The sequence below is a fragment of the Ischnura elegans genome, chromosome 1 (assembly GCF_921293095.1).
Source record: "Ischnura elegans chromosome 1, ioIscEleg1.1, whole genome shotgun sequence".
Taxonomy (NCBI): Eukaryota; Metazoa; Arthropoda; class Insecta; order Odonata; family Coenagrionidae; genus Ischnura; species Ischnura elegans.
The window spans coordinates 108,061,328-108,084,105 of NC_060246.1; the positions used below are offsets into that span (position 1 = coordinate 108,061,328).

General features: G+C 58.4%; 2 protein-coding genes, 1 non-coding gene and 2 pseudogenes across 3 annotated transcripts; all 5 read left to right on the forward strand.

Annotated features, from left to right (window-relative positions):
• The first annotated feature begins 7,202 nt into the window (after positions 1–7,202).
• On the forward strand, positions 7,203–10,838 carry LOC124159364. The gene has a single exon (XM_046535167.1). It carries the CDS (start codon positions 7,203–7,205, stop codon positions 10,836–10,838), a length of 3,636 nt encoding a protein of 1,211 aa, XP_046391123.1.
• Positions 10,839–11,180: 342 nt separating this feature from the next.
• On the forward strand, positions 11,181–11,369 carry LOC124173848. Its single transcript, XR_006868802.1, has one exon. It is a non-coding gene; the product is annotated as a U2 spliceosomal RNA (small nuclear RNA).
• Positions 11,370–13,005: 1,636 nt separating this feature from the next.
• LOC124173765 lies at positions 13,006–13,096 on the forward strand (annotated as a pseudogene).
• A 2,269-nt stretch (positions 13,097–15,365) lies between these two features.
• LOC124159441 (actin cytoskeleton-regulatory complex protein PAN1-like) lies at positions 15,366–17,336 on the forward strand. Its single transcript, XM_046535287.1, has one exon. The coding sequence runs from the start codon at positions 15,366–15,368 to the stop codon at positions 17,334–17,336; it is 1,971 nt and encodes a 656-aa protein (XP_046391243.1).
• Positions 17,337–21,799: 4,463 nt separating this feature from the next.
• On the forward strand, positions 21,800–21,975 carry LOC124173712 (annotated as a pseudogene).
• Positions 21,976–22,778: the final 803 nt, after the last annotated feature.

Sequence of the window (22,778 nt, forward strand, 5' to 3'; positions counted from 1 at the left end):
GCCGGAAGTTGGCGCGGTGTTTTGTAAAAATGTTTAGTTGTGTGTGAGATAGAGTGTTTTGCTTTTGTTTGTGTGTCTGCGTCAGTGTTAGCAACAGCCCGAGCAACTTTGGTGCACGTAGCGTGCACCGTTCGGCTGTTGCTAAGCACGTGGTCCCCCGCCACGTGGTCCCTCGCCGCGTGGTTCCCCGCCACGTGCTTCCCGCGCGCCAACTTCCCGCCCTCCCAGCATGGCAACACCGCCCGTCGCCCAGCGGACTCGCCGGAAGGCGAAGGAGAGGGGAGTGCATCGCCCTCGTGATGCTCCCTACGCCCCTCCCGACTCCCAGGCCTCCCCGTCGCTGCTTCCCACAATGGACTCCGCTGGGAGCATTACCCGCTCGTGGCGGAGGACGCTGGAAGAGGAATGGAGTGCCGGGTCGTGGGATCCACGAGCCCTCGCTTCGCCCCCGACCCGATCTCCCGCCTTCCTCGCTTCCCCCCGTCTCCGCCTCCCCTCCCCCATAAGTGCTCCCTCGGGATCCGCCCCTGCGAGTGCGTCGTCGGACGACCTTATCGTCGACATTGACAGCGCCCCCGCAGTGCATGACCCAGTGTTGCCCCGCCCCCTCCCCCTTGCCCCTGGTGTCACGGAACGTTGCCCTAGCGTCCGTGGACCATCCCCGGAGATTGTGTTCCTCCCGACACAGTCTCCCTCCCCCTCTCGCGTCTCCCCCACTCCCAGTGCTCCGCAGTCATCCCCAGCTGCGTCTGCGATGGACGGCCTGGTGTCGCCTCGTGCGAGCGTGAGTGAATGTGTGAGTGTCGTCTCGGAGGACGGTGCGCAGCCGCGCCGAGACGAAGCGCAGGACGGCCCGGTGTCGCCGCGTGTTTCCCCTCCCCTGTGTGGTGGCTCCCTGGAGGACGGATCCGTACCGCCCCAGGGGGCGTTGTCGGACGGCCTGCTGTCGCCGACAACACATTGTGACGACACGCAGCGGTTTGTGGTGGTGGACAGGTGGCGGTATCGGTCTGTCGGCACGCAGACCGACGAGTCATCTGCCTCCGTAAGTTTTGCGTGTGGGGAAAGTGTGTGTGCTTCGGTTTCCGACACAGACGAAGTGCGTGGCCCGGAGTGCACCATGGCGGATCCCGAGGTTTTCCTCGTCCCCTATTCCCCTTCCGTCCCCTCCCCCCTCACCCCCCGCTGCCACGTCAGAGATCTTAGTCCGATCTCTGACATCCCCCTTCCGGAAGAGGAGCGCGGCAGGTCCCACATGCGCGGTGCATCGTGGGAGCAGTTCCGCGTTTCCTCCGAGGAAAGGCGGCGGAGGAATCGGGAGCGGAAGAAGAGGAGGAAGAGAAGACGCCGCGAGGAGCAGACGACGAGAGAGCCCGCCAGGCCACTCTCCCCTAGTGTCCGCCCCCAACCGCCTCCCATTCGCCGCCCCCCGCCCCCTCCCATCCATCGTCCTCAACCCCTACCCACCCCTCCTCCCCCCGTCCTGACTCAACGGCGTCCAGACATGCGCCCCTACAGGGAGCTCGTACCCACTGCCCCAGTGCCGCTATTTTCCCCCAGTGAAGTGGCGCAGCTGCGCGCCCTTCTCCGGAACGGCGCAGCTGCGCGCGGTGCTCCCCTTCCGGCCCCTCAAGTGCCCCAGCATTCCCTGCGAAGGGAGCGAGAGCTGCCTCCGCGCTTTCGCCGACAGGTGGAAGCAGAGCATCGCCCGGAGGGGGAGGTAGTGAGGAGAAGAAGAAGGCGGAGAAGGGGGAATGGTGACGTCATTCCCCCTCCATCGGCGCCTTCTCCGACGACGCGTGGCCCGCCTCCTGTGCCCCAACACCGTCCTCCTACTCTCGTGCGAGCTCCCGTTCCCCCCCCGCCCCCCGTGATGCCCCGAGTGGCCTGGCCCCCACACGCCCGGGGCAATTTTCCCTGGGGGCCGCAGGAGACCGAGTGGCCGATCCGTTACGGGATGGAGGCCGAACGGATGACGCAGGCGGCCCCCTTCCCCCCACCGCCGATGTACCAAGCCCCCCCCCAGCAGTGGGTAGTGAGTCCCCCGGCCCACTGCTGGCCCCCGGTACATGGGTCACCGGCCCCCCAGCCCCGGTGTTGGTGCCCCTACACACACATTTAGGCGACGAAGGGGAGGGGGTGTTGAGTGAAAGACAGGAGAAGTGGCTGCGTGACCTCCAGACGGCAAACGACGCGAACTCACTCTTTGCCGTCGTAAGCGAGGTCACAGCTGCAGCCGCTGTGTTCAACCCCCCCCCCAGGCTCCCCACGGTGACCCCCCGGCCCAACCCCCGCCCTTTGCCCGCTGCAGACCTCCAAAAACTTTACCGCAGCGGGAAAGGAAGAGCTTTCCGGCGGATTTGCGCCCCGACCGGAAAGCTATGTGAAATCCCGCTGGCTTCCCTCAAGGCCCACTTCACCCGTCCCTCCCCCCCCTACGATCCGACGCAGCCATGGCCGGCCTTCATCCCGGAGTTCCCACCAGGACGTCGAGGGAGCGGCGAGCGGGAGATCACCTCTCCGATCACACCGGAAGAGGTGATCGACCGGCTGAAGAGGACGCGGGCGTCTGCTCCGGGACCTGACGGCGTGCCCTACTCCGCATACCGGCGTGTTGACTTTAATGGTGAGGTGCTGGCCGCCATTTTCAACCGGTGTGTGGAGTTAGGGAGGGTGCCCCCGCAGTGGAAGGAGACGCGGGTCACCCTGCTGCACAAGGGGGGGAGTGAGCACGAAGTGCGTAATTGGAGGCCGATCTCATTGGCCAACACGTTGGCCAAAGTGTTCATGGGCGTACTGGCGGACCGGATGCTTCCCTGGGCCCTCCGTGGGAAGCGCCTTTCGTTCCCCACCCAAAAGGGCTTCATCCCCGCCACGGAGGGCTGCATGGAGCACAACTTTGTGCTTCAGTCGGCCATAGAGCACGCGAGGGCGAGTTTTGGACAGGTGGCCGTCGCGTGGCTCGACTTGGCCGACGCGTTTCCGTCGGTGCCCCATGATCACATCCTCCGAGTGCTCCGCGAGATCGGCCTCCCAGTGAAGTGCGTCACGGTGATCGAGGACATGCTCCGTGGCTCCACGATGAAGGTAGCTGCTGCGGGTGGAGTCACGGATTCGATCACCGTGACGAGTGGTGTTCGCCAGGGGGACCCCCTTTCCCCCCTACTGTTTAACCTGGCGCTGGAGCCTGTACTGCGAGCGATTTCGGAGGATCGCACTCTCCAAGGCTTTCCCATGGGGACTGCGTGCGTCAAAGTCTTGGCGTACGCGGACGATTTAGTCCTCGTGGGGGGGAGTGCGGAATCGCTCGCGGCGCTCCTGGACGTCGCGGGAAGGGCCGCCGAGTGCTGTGGTTTGACCTTCAATCCGGGGAAGTGTGCATCGCTACACGTGGACTGGCGGTGCACGACGCCACAGCGCTCCAGGGGTGTTCAACGCACCCCCTTTTCCATCTGCGGCTCTCCCATCAGGTCGCTCGGCGTAGGTGACTCATACACCTACCTGGGGGCACCGATCGGCCTGAAAGTCAACGCGGCGCCCGCCACGGCGCTCGACTCCATCCTCGAGGATCTCCGGCGGCTCGACGAATCGGACTTGGCGCCGTGGCAGAAGATTGACGCGGTGCACGTCTTCCTGACACCGCGTCTCGAATTTCCCCTCCGAATCGTCCCTGTCCCGAAGAAGGCCATCCACGACTTCGACAAGGAGATGCAGCGAACGGTGAAGAAGTGGATGAGTCTCCCGACCCGCGCGGCGCGGGAAATGATCTCCCTCCCCAGGAGCCGGGGAGGGGGTGGCTACGTCCCGCTGCCGGCCCGCAAGGATGCGCTCACCGTGGTGCACGCGTTCCGGATGCTCACATGTCCGGACGCGTGCGTCGCGGATGTGGCGTGGCACACCTTGCGGGACATCATCAGCAGGCGGACGGGAAGGACGCAACGGACGGCGGTGCTGAGTAGGGAGTCGATGTGCGACTTCCTCAATGGCGCCGCCGACGACGTCGTCGGGACGGGAACGATCGCGGCGTCATCGCACTGGACCAGAGTGCGCGCGGCGACGAGGCAACTGCGGCGCTTCGTGGACATCCGGTGGGCGTGGAGCGCCGCCAGGGCGGAGTTGGCCATCGTCGTCCAGCGAGTGACGCCGTCGAGGGAAGAGATGACCGTGCCGGCCTCTGCCCGGAGGAGGCTGCACGGAATCATCTTGGCGGCCATGGGGGAGGGCTTCAGGCGCTCGCTGGTCGCGAAGCCGGATCAAGGTAAGGTGATAGCAGTGAGCTCTCGACACCCGGACTCGAACCACTGGGTGTCGGGAGGAGTGGGGATCCGGTTTTGCGACTGGCGCTTCATTCACAGAGCGCGGCTGAACGTTCTCCCCCTGAATGCGGCAAGAAGAGGAGCGGCCAGGAGAGACACTCGGTGCCGGGTCTGTGGACACGCGGAGGAGACCTTGCCGCATGTGGTGAACCACTGCTTGCCGCATGCGGACGGGTGGACCCGGCGCCATGACGAAATCATCAGTCTGCTGGTCGCTGAGCTGCCGCAAGGATGGGAGGTGCGAGTGAATCAGCGGGTACCTGGCGACGAGTCGCTGCTGCGTCCCGACTTGGTCATCTGGGAGGTTCCGAGGGGCGTGATCCACGTGATCGACATCACAGTGCCCTTCGAGAACCGACCGGAGGCCATGGCAGCGGCGAAGGCGAAGAAGATCGAAAAATACGCCGCCCTGGTCGATCGAATGCGGGTCCGGTGCGCCTACAAGATGGAGGTCCATCTCGACGCGTTGGTGGTAGGCGCACTGGGGAGCTGGACGTGGGAGAATGACTCTCTCCTCGCACGGCTCCACATCCCTAAATCCCGCATTCGCCGTGCCCGACGAAAGATGGTTCTCGCGGCCATCAAGTGGTCGCGGGATATTTACGTCGGGCACATGACCGGGGTCCGCCAGTACCCGCCGGCAGAGACTCCCATCCGGGTTGCCGCACCCACCGCCGGAGGAGGGGCAGGGAGCAGAGGCGCCGCCACGGAGCAGCCTGGAGCGGGAGGCGCCGAGGACCGCGCGGCGTCGAGGGAGAGCGGCGTTCCGGACGACGGGGCTCCCATCCTTGGACGAGGGGAGCCGAGTCTAAGGACGCCGAGGGACCGCGACGCCCCCCCTTGCCCTCCCGTAACCCCCTCTGATCCCTGCCCCTGTGTAATGTGCTCCTGAGGACGTCCACTCACCGCCCGAGACGCCAGGAGCCATGTTTACATATGTATATATATTCGTGTTAGGTTAGGGCCCGTGAGATTCCCGTGTGTTTGTGTTGTGTGAATGCGAAAGTACGGTCTGGCATCGACTTTCCATTTACGGCACCCCCTCCGAGTGTAATTAGTGCGACGGACAGTGACCGCAATGCGTCGATTCACTCGGAGGCGAGGTATCGTGCCACGGTGTGAATGGTTCTTGTATATATCGCGTGAAGTGAAGGGAATACTCACGGGCAGTCAATGTGTGTGTGTGTGTGTATTTTGTGTTTTTGCTTCTTCATTGTGTGTATGTTTCCCACCATCCTCGAGTGTATGTGTTGTGTCGGGGGCGGCACCGTGTGTGACGCGATGTGGCCATGAGTGTGTTTTTCTGTGTGTGTGCGTCGCGGCAACGATGTAAGCATCGACGTGACGGTTTTTCGTTGTCGCGGCGAACGTGTGAATGTTCCCTGGGCGTAGTGTAAATAGAGATTGCCGCGTGCGCGCGCGCCCAGGGATTTAAATGGTCAATTTCATCGTGCGGTGTCGCCCGCCGAAGTTTTCAGTTCGCCCGCCGGCCGCAGTCTCGGGCAGGTGGCGCGCCGGCGGCGGCTTCGCTGCAGGCCGTTCCCACGATAGGCAGGTGTTCCCCTCCGTTGCCCTTTCCCAAGCGTCAGTGACGGAGGGGAGGGAGCGGCCTAAAGCCAGGGCAAATGTGTGTGAGTGTTGTGTTAGTGTGTGTGTCTCTCCGCCGCTGTGGCGGTAGTGGGGGAGGAGAAGAATGCGGCGGCCTTCGGTGGCATTCGAGGAATGTCGCCTCACCTCCAGTGCTTTCGCCCCTCTTTCCCCCCCGCCCTCCCCGTCCCCGCCGCCCTGCCGACGACGCCAGCAGCAGCCATGCGCAGAGGAGTTGCGCGTGGACCTGGGGACTCTGCGCGCTCTCGGTGACCGGCTGCAGGCAGCGTGGAGCGGTGGCGCGTGGAACTAGGGGGCCTTCCACGCGCCTTCGGACGGGGAAGAGAAGACAGAAGAACGTCGCGGCGGAGATGAATGCGCTCGTGGCCACAGCGTATAAGTTGCCACGGCGCAGGTATGAAAGAGCGGGCGGCCACGGGGTATAAGTGGCCGCCTCGCATGTATGTGTGGTACGAATGAATGATCTGTAAATAAAACCGAATGAATGAGATGATTTATTTCCTCCCTGAATGAATGATTTTGAGTGAAAATGAAGAAGTGAAAAGTGTGTTGTGGACAATTGACAGAAAAACTATTCCCGACCGGCCTCACTTCGAGGCCGGCGGTGAAAAGTGGCCCCTAAGTGAGGGGCCACAATATAAAATGTAATAAAGCCAATGCTTTTTACCAGGGCGGCCCACACTTGGTGGGTCGCCCTCTTGTATCATCCTCCCCCACGAAAGGTGGGGGGATTTGTCAAATCCTCATGTTTTGAGCTTACATATGTATCTGAATTATACTCAATAAAAGCAATTTATCTGCGGCCGCCCCTGAGGCGGTCGTCGTGGAAACCGCCACTTTTCCCGCTCCATCAGAGCATCCTCCCTTACCCTCCGGGATAGCCCGGCCGTTCCGGGCGAGGACGGGTGTTTTCGGTGCGTGCGTCACGCGCATCGAACCCGGTTCCTCTGTAATCAATTTCACGTGAGAAATTGATTATCCTGCCCCATAAGGGCAATACGGGTCACCTCCCAGCTCCCCGTCCGGTGGCTGGAAGTGCGGTGATAACCGTCGCCGATTGGCCCCTAAGGCAGCGCCATCTCTTGGCGGTCCGAAGAACGTCATTCTCGGGCCACGGAGGTGGAAGGCGTTTTGAGCTAAGGCCGTGAGCGATTAGGGCGCCCCTCTCGCGAACTGAATCGCCGCGTAATTTGAATCCCGATTAAATTCAACTAATTTACCTTTGCCTTCCTCCTTTCCCTGTAACCAATTTCGCAGCACGTTTTTTGTATCCCCTTTATGCCCCGACCTTCCCGTGCTGCCAAATCCCGTGGGACCAATGCCTCGCCCAACCGTCCTTTGAATCCTACCCCTTCCTCTCCTGGTGCGAGTGCATCCCTGCGGGATGACTCCATTCCCCTCCCAACTTCTCCTCCTCCCACCCCTCTTCCTGCTTTACCCGCTGCACCGCTAACCGCCTCACCTAGTACCGCCGCAGATTCCCACCCTCAGACCGAACCAACCCCCGTGACTTATGTTAGGGCCCGACGTGACGACAATGTATTGGTGATTTCGTTCCCCCTTCCTGACCATCTGGAATGCACGGAGGACGGCTGCGACGTCTCTTTTAAGGCAACGGCATGGACGGCAATGAAGATGTCGCTCGACAGGCACCTCAAGTCCGTTCACGGACTTGAGGGACTGCGAGCCATCAATTGGTGCACGTTCTGCGATAAGCAGATCGTGGGCCGTAAGCCGTCCTGCCACCCCTGCCTACGGTCCAAGCCCATCCAGGACCCCGTCGCAGTAAGATTCCGTTACGCTTGTGACACGTGTGACTTCACGTGTCCGTCTAAGCGTGGGTTGACGAATCACCAGAAGACGCACCAACGTCCCCCACCCCCACTTCCCCCTGACATGACTGACGTTCCGGCCTCACCGGGTGAAACATTAGCGCACTCGGAGCCAGTGGAGGAGCGACAAGAAGAGGATGTGGCAGACCACCAGCCACAGGAGGCGGATGCAGACGCCCAGGGCCCGGCGGCCATTGAGGAAGAAGAGGAAGAAGCTGTCCAGCTGAGCCCGCCCTCCGACCATGAGAGGGCGTGGCTGGAGAGATTGGCCGCCACCAAAGACCAGCCTTGGGAGGTCTTCGAGGCGCTGGTGGCGGACATCACGGCCGCCATCAGCGAAAAGAGCACCGCTTCCCGCAACGCTCCGAAACCGGCTCCGAGGATTGCTAATGTGGTGAGGCCCCCCAGACGAAATAGGGACCGGGCGCCTCCTTACGACCCGAAGGAGGCTGCCAACCTACAAAAACTTTTCCGCAGTCACCCTCGAAAGGCGATGGAGAAGATCCTGGGGAACGCGTCGCCGTACTGCGAGGTGCCGAAGGAGGATGTGGAGCGGCACTTCCAGGCTGTATACGGCGACGTCTCCTACCAGCCCCAGGAGGCCGGTCACCACCACCAGTACCGGCCCACTTCAGATGAAGAGAAGAAGAGGATGCTCGCGAGGGTGACTGCGGACGAGGTTGTAGGGAGACTTTCGAAGGCCACTAATACTGCCCCTGGACCTGACTGCTTGACTTACTGGGATCTTAAGGCCTTCGATCCTAAAGGACTTATCTTTGCAGGAATCTTCGACCGCTGTCTGCAGGAAGCTCGCACCCCTGACGCCTGGAAGATCTCCCGGACGGTCCTCATCTACAAGAAGGGGGACCGGAGCGACCTAAAGAACTGGAGGCCGCTCGCCCTTAGCAATACCATCGCTAAGCTGTACGCCGCCATCGTGGCCGACCGTGTCCTGGCCTGGGCCACCGGAGGGAGGAGACTGAGCGGCGTGCAGAAGGGTTTCCGGGAGTTCGAGGGGTGCCACGAGCACAACTTCGTCCTGCAGACGGCGGTTGACGAGATGCGAAGACGACTGGGTTCCCTGAACATTGCCTGGTTGGACCTGAGTAATGCCTTTGGATCCATTCCCCACGAACATCTCCGGCGTACCCTCACCGCCATGGACATGCCCTCCCGGATGAAGGATGCGGTGATGGAGATGCAGGACTGCCGCACCTTTGTCCGGACCACCGAGGGCGACACCGGCCACATCCATCTTCGTGCCGGTGTCAAGCAGGGCTGCCCGCTCTCCCCGACACTGTTCAACCTGGGGATCGAGCACGTCATTAGGGCGGCCCAGGAGGAAGCAGAGGTCCATGGCATCCGGGTTTTGGACACCACCATCTCTGTCCTGGGGTATGCCGACGACATCGTCCTCGTGGGGAAGAGCGCCGACCATCTGCAAGCGCTCCTGGATCGCGTCGGGGTAGCTGCTACCGACGCCGGCCTCAGGTTCAACCCGGCTAAATGTTCGACATTGTCCCTGGACTTCCGCACCAGCCAGCCCGTGGAGCCCCGCCAATTCACCATCCAGGGTGGGGCCATCACCAGCCTGCGAGAGGGGGAGAGCTACAAGTACCTGGGGGTCCCCTTCGGATTCCGTGTCTGCCAGACCCCCAGGGAAGAGCTGCAGAAGCTGGGCGAGGACGTCAGAAAAATCGACGAGTCACTCCTCGCCCCGTGGCAGAAGATCTCCGCCACCAGCACCTTCCTTCTCTCCAGGTTGGACTTCATAATACGAGCTGGCAACGTCCGGAAGACAGACCTCGCCCCGACAGACAGACTCATCAAGACCTGCTGTAAGAGATGGCTGAACCTGCCGACCAGAGCCTCCAATGAGATCGTCTATATTCACCATAGACACGGAGGAGCAGGCCTACTTCCCCTAACTGACTTGACTGACGTACTGACGGTGGTGCATGGCTACCGTCTTCTGAACTGCAGGGACCCTGTGGTGAAGAAGATGGCCTGGGGACGCTTGCGCGAAGTGGTCAAGAGGAAGATGAAAAGGATGCCGTCCACTGCCGACCTGATGGCTTACCTCAGTGGCAACACTGAGGCGCCATTCGGGTCTGTGAGCGGTGACTTTTCATCCCTCTTCACCCAGGTGCGCTCCGCTTCGCGTCGCCTGAGAGACCGGATCGCCTTGAGCTGGCGGTGGTCGGACATCTTGAACGAGCCGCAGATCGTCCTTGGAGGTGGAGAGGCCGCTTCACGCGTCTTGGTGCCACCCCGAGCAATCGGGGTTCTCGCCAAGACGCTGAAGAACCGGGTCCGGGAAGCTTACCTGGCTCGCCTGGTAGCGAAACCGGACCAGGGTAAGGTCTTCTCTGCTTCCTCGGTCGCAGCTGCCTCCAGTCACTTCCTGGTGGGAGGGAGATACACCAGGTTTTGTGACTGGAGATTCATCCATCGTGCTCGCCTCGATGTCCTGCCGCTGAACGCTTGCAGGCGATACGATCCCTCAGGAGACAGGAGATGCCGGCGTTGCGGCTACGGGGATGAGACCCTCCCCCACGTCCTCAACCATTGCACCCGACATTCCCTGACATGGAGACGAAGGCATGATAGCGTGCTTACCCGGCTGACAAACGCTATCATGGGACGCAAGGGACGGTCAGATGAGGAGGTGAGGATAAATAGGACCGTCCCTGAAGTAAATTCAGACCTACGACCCGACGTTCTTATTACAGATAAGAAGACCATGACTGCCCGGATGATCGACGTGACCATCCCGTTCGACAACCGGAGATCAGCGCTCCAGGAGGCCCGGCGACTGAAGGAGGAGAAGTACGCCGGGCTGGCAGCAGACCTCGCCGTCCTGGGGTACAGCGCATCGGTGGAGGGTTTCGTCGTGGGAAGCCTTGGCTCTTGGGACCCAGAGAACGACCGTGTTCTCAGGGGCCTGGGCATTCCGCGACGCTACGCCTTCCTGATGAAGAAGCTGATGGTCTCCGATGTCATCAGGTGGTCACGTGACCTCTACGTCGAGCACATCACCGGGCATCGACAGTACGAGGACGGAATCGGCGGCGATGGATGAGTGTAGTGCGGTGCAGTGCAGTGAAGCCCTTCCCTTTCACCTTCTTCACCTTAATAAATCTTTTTATCCTTTCCTGTCCCAACCCCCCCCCAAACCATATATATGTGTAAAAAAATGAAAAACTTTGGACTGCCGTAAGGCTTGAGGCGATGACGGAATATTTACTTTATGAGCCCCTGGCCCACTTTGGACCAGGGGACTTTGTATAATTTTTCTATTATGTAAAACATATTTCTCTATCAAAAAGGCCCCCTCACTAGGAGGGGGTACTTAATGTATCAAAATTGCCCCCCAAAGGAAATGGGAGGGCCATGTCATTGGAACTTGAATGCGAAAAACTCTGTAATTTTAAATATTGAATCAATAAACGTCTTAAATCTGTTCTTATCAGCTTAATATCTGATACGTCCAGCATTGCTGGACCAGAATATTAATCTGATTTTTGAACATGGGCGGGGTCCCCGGAGTTTACTCCATCCCTGCCGCGGGTTGGCCCGGTATTGCAGTACCGCCGGGATCGGCCCAACATAAAAGGTTCCAAAAATCAGAAAAGCTGATGAGAACAGATGTTTCTCTTCCTTGTTTCATTTAAAAAATTCCCGAATCGCGAAAATTCGACAAAGTCCGGAGATTCGTGAGGCAAGAAACGAATGGGCGAAGGAAAGAAGAAAATAACACTGGCCACCACTTCATTCATTTATTTTATCACCATTTTACATTTAAACCATGTCTGTAAAATAACAAGCAACAGCACAAAAAATAAAAACTGACAGAAAACAAAATTTTTTAACATGAGACATCGTTTGAAGAGGATGAATAATATGCCCTCACTAACACTGCAGAAAAGTTCATCTAATGCAGTGCACTGATCCTAGTGCAGAGCCGGGCACAATTTTTCCGGCTCCTCGGCCTTATGGCTAAGATAGGAGTGTAGTATGGGCACGGCTCCTCGGCCTTATGGCTAACATAGGAGTGTAGACGGGACTCGCATGCCAAGAGTGACATACGTCGTGGGAATGATGATGAAATTTTTCACTTTTAAGAAAACCTTCCGGAAAGCTGTCGAAACAGTTTCCGCACACTTTTCACACGGAAATTAGGTGAATGCAAGATTTATAAAATAACTTCCAAATATTCACCGGATCGAGTGAACATGGAAAATGACCGCCAAGCGTAGGTTTCCTCGAGAATTCCAAGTTTTTCTTGCGAATATGACGAGACAAGACGGACGCATCACGCTTCTGGTGAAATACACGCAGCATTCATCCGCGTTACCAAGGAGTCGTCGCTAACAATGAACGCCTTCCACTGAAAGCGCAGTCGAATTTCGCGGGGGCCGTGCTGCTGGCAGATAGTTCGACCCGGAGGCCGACGACGGCGTCGGCACGCACTCTGTTTACTTCAAGTGTAAAAAAATGAGGGTCGCGAATGATGACGAAACACAGGTGTCCAATGAAACCGTGAATTGCTTTCTTTCGGAGAGTTGCATTTCATGCCGATATTTTTTGCAAAAACATCCGAAATTATTGACTGATGCCGATTCTTCCGTCCCGTATTCTAGCCATTGCTGACGATTTTGGAAATTTTTTCCAGTCCCCGGAGAGGACTTTTTAAGCAGCTTTGAATCAGATTCCCCAGAGAGGACTTTTTAAGCAGTTTTAAGTCTGATTCCCCGGAATTTTAGCATTTCGAAAGAAAATACATGACTCGAGTGAGTAGGATAATGCTCTCTCATCGTGTTTCTTGACGTTTTCTGGACGATTTTGAGTGACTTTTTCGAGTCCCCGGAAATTCCCCGGAAATGGCAATTTTTTTGGGAATTTCCCAGGACCAAAGCATTCCCCCGGGAAGCGAACGCAGGATGCTCCACGAAGGACGCTGCGATCCCACACGACAGATGGCACCGAAGGCCCGGAAAACGGACCGCGTCCGTTACGTCCGCGACGCTCCTACGACTCTCCCGGACCCGCCGACGACACCAAAACTCCCGGAGTCTCCACACAACACTTTCGTGCGAATTTTTCCCCATTCTCACGCCTAAAATTCGCCATTCCGAGACCTTTCCTCGCGTCAAAAACTCTCGCCGCACACCACCGCCGCAGCATCCGACCTCATCACGCAAAATACCCAAAAAACCGTCCCGGAACCCCGGAAAAATTTATTAATTATCGCTTCTCGGCCTTATGGCTAAGATCAAAGTGTAGTACTGCCGCGGGTTGGCCCGGTATTGCAGTACCGCCGGGATCGGCCCAACATAAAAGGTTCCATAAATCAGAAAAGCTGATGAGAACAGATGTTTCTCTTCCTTGTTTCATTTAAAAAATTCCCGAATCGCGAAAATGCGACAAAGTCCGGAGATTCGTGAGGCAAGAAACGAATGGGCGAAGGAAAGAAGAAAATAACACTGGCCACCACTTCATTCATTTATTTTATCACCATTTTACATTTAAACCATGTCTGTAAAATAACAAGCAACAGCACAAAAAATAAAAACTGACAGAAAACAAAATTTTTTAACATGAGACATCGTTTGAAGAGGATGAATAATATGCCCTCACTAACACTGCAGAAAAGTTCATCTAATGCAGTGCACTGATCCTAGTGCAGAGCCGGGCACAATTTTTCCGGCTCCTCGGCCTTATGGCTAAGATAGGAGTGTAGTATGGGCACGGCTCCTCGGCCTTATGGCTAACATAGGAGTGTAGACGGGACTCGCATGCCAAGAGTGACATACGTCGTGGGAATGATGATGAAATTTTTCACTTTTAAGAAAACCTTCCGGAAAGCTGTCGAAACAGTTTCCGCACACTTTTCACACGGAAATTAGGTGAATGCAAGATTTATAAAATAACTTCCAAATATTCACCGGATCGAGTGAACATGGAAAATGACCGCCAAGCGTAGGTTTCCTCGAGAATTCCAAGTTTTTCTTGCGAATATGACGAGACAAGACGGACGCATCACGCTTCTGGTGAAATACACGCAGCATTCATCCGCGTTACCAAGGAGTCGTCGCTAACAATGAACGCCTTCCACTGAAAGCGCAGTCGAATTTCGCGGGGGCCGTGCTGCTGGCAGATAGTTCGACCCGGAGGCCGACGACGGCGTCGGCACGCACTCTGTTTACTTCAAGTGTAAAAAAATGAGGGTCGCGAATGATGACGAAACACAGGTGTCCAATGAAACCGTGAATTGCTTTCTTTCGGAGAGTTGCATTTCATGCCGATATTTTTTGCAAAAACATCCGAAATTATTGACTGATGCCGATTCTTCCGTCCCGTATTCTAGCCATTGCTGACGATTTTGGAAATTTTTTCCAGTCCCCGGAGAGGACTTTTTAAGCAGCTTTGAATCAGATTCCCCAGAGAGGACTTTTTAAGCAGTTTTAAGTCTGATTCCCCGGAATTTTAGCATTTCGAAAGAAAATACATGGCTCGAGTGAGTAGGATGACGCTCTCTCATCGTGTTTCTTGACGTTTTCTGGACGATTTTGAGTGACTTTTTCGAGTCCCCGGAAATTCCCCGGAAATGGCAATTTTTTTGGGAATTTCCCAGGACCAAAGCATTCCCCCGGGAAGCGAACGCAGGATGCTCCACGAAGGACGCTGCGATCCCACACGACAGATGGCACCGAAGGCCCGGAAAACGGACCGCGTCCGTTACGTCCGCGACGCTCCTACGACTCTCCCGGACCCGCCGACGACACCAAAACTCCCGGAGTCTCCACACAACACTTTCGTGCGAATTTTTCCCCATTCTCACGCCTAAAATTCGCCATTCCGAGACCTTTCCTCGCGTCAAAAACTCTCGCCGCACACCACCGCCGCAGCATCCGACCTCATCACGCAAAATACCCGAAAAACCGTCCCGGAACCCCGGAAAAATTTATTAATTATCGCTTCTCGGCCTTATGGCTAAGATCAAAGTGTAGAGAGCGGACGTGTCTGGGGAGCGCTCCTGAAACCGACCGTCGCAAGCCAGGATACCGGCTCGTCCCCCCGGTCCTGCCTGACAAGCGCTCGAGCCGTCCGCCCCGACTTCGCGCTAGGCGTCGACGGTGCCTAAGTTTAAAACTGTGGTGGTGCCGCACCCGTAAGTGCTACGACTTTGAGATTTTAACAGTGTTTTAGTGTGTGTCCTTTCCCTCTGCTGCCAGAGTTTGGTGCCGAAACTCCTCATACTTCGCGTTTTAGCATTTTGGCGCCAAATCTCGGGTGCGGCCAATATCTCGGGTGTGTGTGCCGGCACACCTGTGAAATGTTTTGTGGATGTTTTTGTGTTCGTTTTCAGTGTCTGTGCGTGTGCGTACTTTTCTAAGACGCCCCGGGTGCCGTTTAGCGGCGCCTACCCTCGGCCGACTTTGACTACGAAAATATAGAGTTGTGTGCAAGGTGGTGTTGTGTATTTTTCATATTGTGTTTATGTATGTGTGTGCAACGGCCTGTGCGAGTTTGGCGGTCGTAGGGTGAGCGGTTTGGCTGTTGCTAACCACGTGGTTGGTGCACACGTGGCGCGGCAACATCAGTCATGGCGTCCTCTCAGCCCACGCCGCCGCTCGCCGTACGCCGAGGCCGCCGGAAAGGGAAGGAGGTGAGGATGTACCAGCATCGTGACGCCATCGACCCCCCCTTCTCCGCCTGCTCAACGCCCTCTCTCCCACTCCCCACGCCGCATCCCCCCTCCCCCGCCGAACGGATCAGCGACTCATGGCGAGACCTACTGGAGCACGGGATCGACACAGCATCCACGTGGGACCCACGCGCCTCTCCCATGACACCCACTGCCAATCACCACCCCTCCCCACGTCCCTCCCCCTCCAGTTCGTCCAGCTCGCGACCACTGATCAGTGACCGAGTGAGTGAGATAGTGACTCAGATGAACGATCCACTCGTCATCGAGTACGTGTCTTCCCCAGTGAGCGACCACGCCCCCGTGTTGCCACGCCCCCATCCCTTAGCCCCCGGTCTCGCGGAACGTTCATTAGGCGTCCGTGCGACTATCTCTCCTGAGATTATCTTCAGGGATACGCAATCTCAGCCCCCCTCTTCCTCCCCCACTCACGTGTCACCCACACCCTCCCACACCCAGTGCTCTCCGCGGACGATGGACGACCCGGCGTCGCCTCGTTCGCCACGCCCCAGTGCCTGCGTGTGTGAAGTGCGTGACAGTGCTTGTGACGCCTCGGAGGACGCTGTGCAGGCGCGCCGAGGCGTCGCGTTGGACGGCTTGACGTCGCCAACGCCAGACGTAGAGCTCGGTCTGCCGGCTGCCGATAGGTTCTCGCCACGGCGAGATCATCTGGACGGCCAAGAGTCGCCAGCATCCCCGTTCTCGACCGCTGAGCGCTACGTCACGATTGACAGGTGGGCGTGTCGGTCTGTCGGCACACAGACCGACGTTGATCGTGACGCCGAAGCGGTCGAGGTGCGTGTGACTCCGGGTGTGTGTGTGCATGATCCGTGTGTGGACGTCTCTCAGGCGCGATCACCGGATCGAGCTATAGGTCGCGAGCTTCCTTGTGCGGCGCCCCTTGTCCCATACTCCCCCTCCACGCCCCCACGCCCCCGAGATGACTACAGCGTCATCTCGGACGAGCCGCTGCCAGCAGATAGGAGGCACGATGCTTCGTGGGAGCATTTCCGCGTCTCATCGGAGGAGCGGAGACGGCGTAACCGCAATAGGCGCCGCAATCGGCGGAGGCGGAACGCGGAGAGGCGTCGCGACGCAGCGGGAGAAGACGCCAGGCCACCAGCGGCATCGCAACCCATCCCTCCACTGATATCCCGACCCGGACCACGCCCACAAGTGACGGCACGCCCCCAATCACCGCCGCGTGTAAGTAACCGCGAGCAGGACGATCGTGTGCGTTTACCCGCCGCGCCGGCGCCCCTGCTCTCCGCTGAGGAGATTGCTCAGCTGCGCCTCCTTCTGCGGAGAGGCGTGGCAAGAGATAATGAAGCGCGGCACGGCGGTGAGAGGGAGCGGCACTATCCCCCGCGCTTCCAAACAGTTCTTAGTGAAGTGGAATCCAACAACAATGCGAAAAGACGCAAGAGAAGGCGGAGAAGGGGCGGTAATCCCGTTCCGCCGCCACAGGAAGTGATTAACAATGTGAATATCCCGCGAGCGCCTTCCCCGGTGCCACACCCGGCACCCGCCTTTCAACCACAACCTCCTCCACCGCCCCCCGCGATGCCCCGAGTGGCTTGGCCTCCCCACGCCAGGGGCGTGTATCCGTTGAGGCCGCAAACGACTCTGGCGCCGGTCCATCCAGGGACGGAGGCGCCAGGGTGGATGCAGGCGGCCCAAATGCCCCTTCCCCCCCACGCCCAAGTGCCGCACCCACATCTCCCACTCCACAGTGCCGCGCCATGGATAATCCCGTACCCCCCGCCCAACAGTGCCGCGCCATGGATGATCCCGCATCCCCCGCTCAACAGTGCCGCGCCCTGGATGCACCCGTGTCCCCCCCCCTTCCCCGCGTGGTGCGGTCGTTAAACCCGGCCGCGCCACCTCGACGCACGGGTGCGTTCCGCGTCCGCCCAGACGCGAGAGAAACTGCGTCGCGACTTCCGGACGATCTTCTGAACGCCGTCGCGACGCAGTTTGAAGCGCCGTCTGTGACAGCACCTGCCACTCTCCAGCAACAATCCTGGCTTATTGAAATTGGCCTCGCTGGGGATGGCGCGGACGGCATCTTTCGCGTCGTGCGCTCGATGCGCGACGCGGCACGGGCGGCAAGCGGGATAACCTCTCTACTCTCCCGGGGTGCAGCGTCTCATCGGCAACGGAGGCAGGACCCGCCACTCACCGCTGCGGAGCTGCAGGCGCTCTACCGCGAGAAGAAAGGGAAGGCATTCAAACGAGTCTGCGGCGGCAATGATGCGGACCGTTGCCGCATTCCGCTGCCGCAGGTGAAAGCCTTTTTCTCGCGGGAGCGGCCGCGGTACGACGAGGCGCTCGCCGCGCCCTCCGTCGTGCCGCCGTTCGAGCGCAGCGGCCGAGAAGAAGAGGATGCGGCTCCACTGATGAGACCGATCACCGCGGGAGAAGTCAGCAGGCGCCTTCGTCGCACCCACAACACCGCACCCGGCCCAGACGGCGTACTTAATTCGGCCTGGAGGCAGATAGATCCGGATTGCCGCGTGCTGGCGGCAATCTACGACTTCTGCTTCCGGGCAGGCCGGGTGCCGAAGGAGTGGAAGGAGAGCAACACAATTCTCCTCCACAAGGGCGGCGACGAAGAAGAGATCGGCAATTGGAGGCCGATCGCTCTCAGTCCCACCATCGCTAAATTATACACAGGCGTGCTCGCGGACCGCATCGCGGCTTGGGCGGTCCGCGGCCGGCGCCTGTCATTTCCGGCCCAAAAAGGATTTTTGCCCGCCACCGAAGGATGCATGGAGCACAATTTCGTGCTCCAAGCCGCGCTCGACTACACCAGGAGCGCACGGAGGGAGATCGCGGTGGCGTGGCTTGATCTGACAGATGCCTTTGGGTCGGTGCCGCATGCGCACATCGCGCGGATGCTGCGCGCGATGGGCATGCCTGAAAGGATGGTGGGGGCCATCGCCGAGATTTACGCGGGCAGCACAACCAACATCATCACGGCGAGCGGCTCCACGGGCGAGATTCCGGTGAATTGCGGAGTGCGGCAGGGGGACCCGCTGTCGCCGCTCCTTTTTAATCTCGCCCTGGAGCCCGTGATCCGTGCTGTCCTCGCTCGGCGGGCCATCTCCGCGTTCGCGATGGGATCAACGTCGGTCTGCGTGCTGGCCTACGCAGATGACTTGGTCCTCGTCGCCAAGGATGCGGGGATGCTGAGAGGCCTGCTGCACGTCGCGGGAGCAGCGGCGTCGTGGTGCGGCCTGCGCTTCAACGCAAGGAAGTGCGGGTCGCTACACATGGATTTCCGGTCCAACACGCAGAGAGAGGAACGAGGAGTGCGGCCGACGATCTTCCGAGTGCAGGGAGCGGACATGCGTGCACTCGCACGCGGTGAGTCATACAAGTATCTCGGCTCACCCGTGGGCCACGGCGTCGACGCGGTGCCGCATGGCGTCCTCAACAACATCCACGAGGACCTTCGGCGCCTAGACGAAAGCGAGTTAGCGCCGTGGCAGAAGATCGACGCAGTCCACACGTTCCTCACGCCACGCCTGGACTACACGCTCCGCATCACGCCCGTGCCCAAGGCGGCGATCGCGCGAGTCGACGCAGATATGCATCGATCGGTGAAAAAGTGGATGCATCTGCCGACTCGCGCATCGAGGGAGATCGTCGCCATGCCTAGAGGGCGCGGGGGAGGGGGACACGTGCCGCTCGCGGTGCGGAAGGACGTGTTTGCGGTGGTGCACGCATTCCGCATGCTCACGTGTCCCGACTCGAGCGTGTCGAACGTGGCGTGGCATACTCTGCGCGACGTGGTGGAGAGGCGCGTCGGAAGGACCGGAAATGCAGCGGCGATCGGAAGAGGCGCCCTCTGCTCCTACCTCAACGGCGCCGACGACGAGACCATTGGCACGGGGACGAACGCGGCGGCATCAGTGTGGAGCCGCACCCGCCGCGCCACCAAGGAGCTGACGAACATCGTCCCCGTGACTTGGCGGTGGAGCGATGCCAGACGCGAGCTCGCCGTGTCTCTGGCTTTTGCTTCGCCGCACGGAAGAGAAATCGTCGTGCCGGCGCCAGCGAGGAGGCGCCTCTTCAGCTACCTCATCCGCGCCGTGGGAGAAGCCTTCCGGAGGAGGCTAGTCGCGAAACCGGATCAAGGGAAAGTCATTGATGCGACTTCCCTTTGTCCCGACAGCAATCACTTCGTCGGGGCGGGGCGCATGATCCGGTTTTGCGACTGGCGCTTCATTCACCGCGCCCGCCTGAACGTGCTGCCGTTGAACGCCGCCCGCAGAGGAGCAGCGAGGGGAGACACGAGGTGCAGAGTGTGCGGGCAGGCAGATGAGACACTCCCTCACGTCATTTGCCACTGCCTCGCGCACTCTGACGGATGGCGTCGACGCCACGACGCCATCGTGGAAATTCTGCGTGCGGCACTTCCATCATCTTGGCGGGTGCGGTTGGACCGGAGGGTGCCAGGTGACGAGAGTCTTCTGCGGCCGGATGTGGTGGCGTGGGACGAGGGACCGGACAGGGAGGTGATCGTCGTGGACGTCGTGGTGCCGTTCGACAACCGAAGTGCCGCGCTCGCCGCCGCTCGGGAGAAGAAGATTGAGAAGTACGACGCCCTGGTCGAGCGGATGCGCGTGCGGTCGGAGTATCGGGTGCCGCACAGCCTGGAGGCGTTAGTGGTGGGAGCTCTGGGCTCGTGGGCACCCGGAAATGACGCACTCCTGACTCGCTTGGGAGTGCCGAAGGGCCGCATGCGCAGTGTTCGGCGTCAGATGATCACCGCGGCTATCAAATGGTCGCGGGACATCTACGTCGAGCACATGACCGGCGCACGGCAGTACATCGCGGGAGCGGTGGCACCACAGGAGCGAGGAGCGGCTGTCGACGGCGGAGGAGAGGACGACGACGACGGAGCGGCGATCATCGGGCGTCGGGAGCGGCCAGCGGACGCGGCGCCGGAGGTTCCGGCCACGCCCCTTCCCTCCCCTCCTCCCCTCCCCCGGTCCCCCAGTCCCAGCGTGCTCCCTGAGGACGTCGCCTAGTGACGCCAGGAGGCACGTGTGTAAATAGTGTGAAAAGTGTGCGTGTGTGTGTGTTTATGTGCCCGCGAGGAAATCTTCTCAGTGAAAGTACGGTCTGGCATCGACTTTCTTCTCGCCGGCCTCACTCCGAGCGCTGTTTGAGCGACGGATAGTGACCGCAATGCGATTATTCGCTTGGAAGTGAGGCACCGCGCGAATGTGTGAATGTGTAAATAGTGCGTTGGTGTGAAAGATTCTCGCGGGCGCAATGTGTGTGATTGGAATAAACCCGCTGTAAATATGTATTGTGTGTTGAGGGCAGTCCCGTGTGTGATGAGACGTGGCCGATAACGTGCTAGTGTATGTGTTCATAGTGTGAGTGTGCATGTTTTCATAGTGTGAATGCGTCGCGGCAACAATGTCAGCAACGAAATGACGGTCTTTTGCTGCCGCGGCGATAGTATGAATGTTCTGTGAATCGTCCCGAGTGCAGTGCAAACAAAGATTGCCGCAAAGCCGCGCGATCAGAGCGATAGACGGCCATAGTCGCAACACGGTGGCTGCCCCCAAAGTGGTTAGTTCGCCGGAATGCCGCCAGGCGGCAGGGGGGGTGAATTAACCAACTCCGTCGAGAAGTGAGAGAGAGCGGAGAGCGCTCTGGCGGCGCTATGGTGAAACATGCTTCGCCGAGTCGTGCTCCCTCCCGCCCCCTCCTCCCCCAAGCCCTCCCCCTCCCTCCTCCTTCCAGCCTGGCGTCGTCTGCTGCTGCCTGCGCGTGGGAGAGCCGCGTGGGAAGCCCCGAGGCGACGGCGCGTGGCAGGGGATGCTGAATGGCGGAAAGGAGCGGCGTGGCAAACACAGCGATCGTTCCAGATCTTCTATTTTCTTCGCTCTGTAAATAAAGATAACAATATATGTAATGTACGCCATGGGGTATAAATGGCAAGTTTCTACAAATTATTTCCCCAAAAACCCTAAGTGCCGTAGTCATAGAGCAATAAACTCCGCCATGGTGGATAAATGGCTTAAGGAGAACGTCAGCAGTGCAGTGAGAAGTGATATAAGAGAAAAAAAAGAGAAAACTATGAACAAAGACATAAACTATGAGCAAACAGCCAATACCCGGTCGGTCTCACTTCGACACCGCCGGAGAAAAGTGGCCCCTGACTGAGGGGCCACAGAAACCACTGTATTAAAGCCAATGCTTTTTACTAGGGCGGCCCACACTCTGTGGGTCGCCCTTTTGTATAACAAAACCCTATAAAAAGGGGAAATGTGCACATTTGATGTTCTGAATGAACCAATGTACGTGGCATCTTATTCAATAAACGTCTTATCTGTTCTTATCAGCTTAATATCTGATACGTCCAGCATTGCTGGACCAGAATATTAATCTGATTTTTGAACATGGGCGGGGTCCCCGGAGTTTACTCCATCCCTGCCGCGGGTTGGCCCGGTATTGCAGTACCGCCGGGATCGGCCCAACATAAAAGGTTCCATAAATCAGAAAAGCTGATGAGAACAGATGTTTCTCTTCCTTGTTTCATTTAAAAAATTCCCGAATCGCGAAAATGCGACAAAGTCCGGAGATTCGTGAGGCAAGAAACGAATGGGCGAAGGAAAGAAGAAAATAACACTGGCCACCACTTCATTCATTTATTTTATCACCATTTTACATTTAAACCATGTCTGTAAAATAACAAGCAACAGCACAAAAAATAAAAACTGACAGAAAACAAAATTTTTTAACATGAGACATCGTTTGAAGAGGATGAATAATATGCCCTCACTAACACTGCAGAAAAGTTCATCTAATGCAGTGCACTGATCCTAGTGCAGAGCCGGGCACAATTTTTCCGGCTCCTCGGCCTTATGGCTAAGATAGGAGTGTAGTATGGGCACGGCTCCTCGGCCTTATGGCTAACATAGGAGTGTAGACGGGACTCGCATGCCAAGAGTGACATACGTCGTGGGAATGATGATGAAATTTTTCACTTTTAAGAAAACCTTCCGGAAAGCTGTCGAAACAGTTTCCGCACACTTTTCACACGGAAATTAGGTGAATGCAAGATTTATAAAATAACTTCCAAATATTCACCGGATCGAGTGAACATGGAAAATGACCGCCAAGCGTAGGTTTCCTCGAGAATTCCAAGTTTTTCTTGCGAATATGACGAGACAAGACGGACGCATCACGCTTCTGGTGAAATACACGCAGCATTCATCCGCGTTACCAAGGAGTCGTCGCTAACAATGAACGCCTTCCACTGAAAGCGCAGTCGAATTTCGCGGG